Below are 1,531 nucleotides of genomic sequence, written 5' to 3' on the forward strand. Positions count from 1 at the left end.
CCCCCCCCCCACTAGAATAATTTCCCGACAGCGCCAAATTTTTTTCTTTTTCAGGTAAGAAGAGCGACATCGACCTCGTTGTTTCAGTTTTTCCCCTTTATCATGTTCTTGCCTTTCGACATGGCCGGAGTAAAGGATCTCATTACTTTGTTTAAAGAATCTCGTGATTTTACGTAAGTATGATGAGAGTCATTTACCTTACTTACTTTACCTCACTATTAAACACTGACAATCAGGAAACGACAAATGCCTTTTTTTTTTTGGGGGGGGGGACACCTGAATATACATAAAGGTCTTGAACATCTAGCTGTCACTGGCCCAGAGCAGCCTTCCTGGGGAAACCGAACATATGGGTAACAGAGAAAGATCAGGGAAACGTGGCTTTAAGAGCGTCTGAGCAAAGGAATGAATGGAGAACCAGGATCGCCGATGTCTGTCGCAGATCTGGTCCTGGATGAAGATGACTTGCTTTACTTTATCCTTCCTCTTGTACCATCCGGGGTATAGAGGCGAGAGCGAGCGTTCGGTCTCTTGCAAGCTGGTTGACCTGGCTGGTTGGGACGTTGTGGGTCTTCAAGGTATCCTTCACACCCTCGATACAGATCTTCTTTCTTTGTCTTCCTCTTGCCTTGAAACTAGAGCTGGGCGAAGGATCGATTCCGGAACCGATTTCCACGATTAATGCTAGCTACGGAAGAAAAGTTCCAACTCCTCTTTACATAAACCAACGATAACCAGTTACTTTAATCATAATTTTTAAAAAACAACATATTTTCGAAAAATAAAAGTTGATACTTCGGAGTGTTCCTAAATCAGAGTTATCCTAAATCCTGAAGGTGTTTGAAGCCAGCCAGGTAACCACCGGAAGAAATTACATCTTTAGAAAATAAGTAATTGGGTTTGGAGTCGATTCCTACGATTCCTAGCTTTCAATAATCAAGAACCTAGCCGTCCAGCACTACTTGAAACCCTGATATCCTGTTGTTGTACGCCTTATTGGCAAGCTGGTGAGGTGCCATTCGTGTCAGGTGTCCAGATCACCTGATTGTTTGCCTCTGAATGTAGAGGAGACAGGTGTTTGTTCCCACCATTTCTCTGATTTTAGTGTTTCTTATCATGTCGCATTTAGTTTTGATAACGGCTCTCCTCAGACATTTCATCTCTCGAAAAATCCACCAGTTCTCACCATCTAGATATGTGTGAACACCGGCTTCCTTTTCGTTCTCCATGTCTCGTCTTGCGTTCCAGACTTTTGGTCAAGGTCCATGTCTGGCACTGGTAGGTCAAGGTTGGGATAAAGATAGAGTCAATGAGCTTGGCTTTGTTTTTAATGAGGATGCTAGGATGTCTTGAGGAGTGGGACAAGCTTGTAGCTGACATCTGTCTTCCGAGAAGATGAGCCACTGGAAAATCCGTGTTGTCCCCTCTCCTCCTATCTATCTATCCATCTATCTATCTATCCATTTATCCATCTATCTATCTATCTGTCTGTCTGTCAGTCTGTCTGTCTGTCTGTCTGTCTGTCTGTCTG

General features: G+C 43.6%; 1 protein-coding gene across 1 annotated transcript in view; it reads left to right on the forward strand.

Moving 5' to 3' along the window:
- LOC101849608 (vitamin D 25-hydroxylase) overlaps positions 1 to 1,531 on the forward strand; it is a gene marked incomplete in the record, with an annotated part of 24,854 nt that overhangs the window by 14,747 nt on the left and 8,576 nt on the right. Inside the window, 1 exon segment of the mRNA XM_005096692.3 lies at positions 55 to 173. Coding sequence (XP_005096749.2) covers positions 55 to 173 — 119 coding nt within the window.

This window comes from Aplysia californica, unplaced genomic scaffold, assembly GCF_000002075.1.
Source record: "Aplysia californica isolate F4 #8 unplaced genomic scaffold, AplCal3.0 scaffold00135, whole genome shotgun sequence".
NCBI classification, from domain to species: domain Eukaryota; kingdom Metazoa; phylum Mollusca; class Gastropoda; order Aplysiida; family Aplysiidae; genus Aplysia; species Aplysia californica.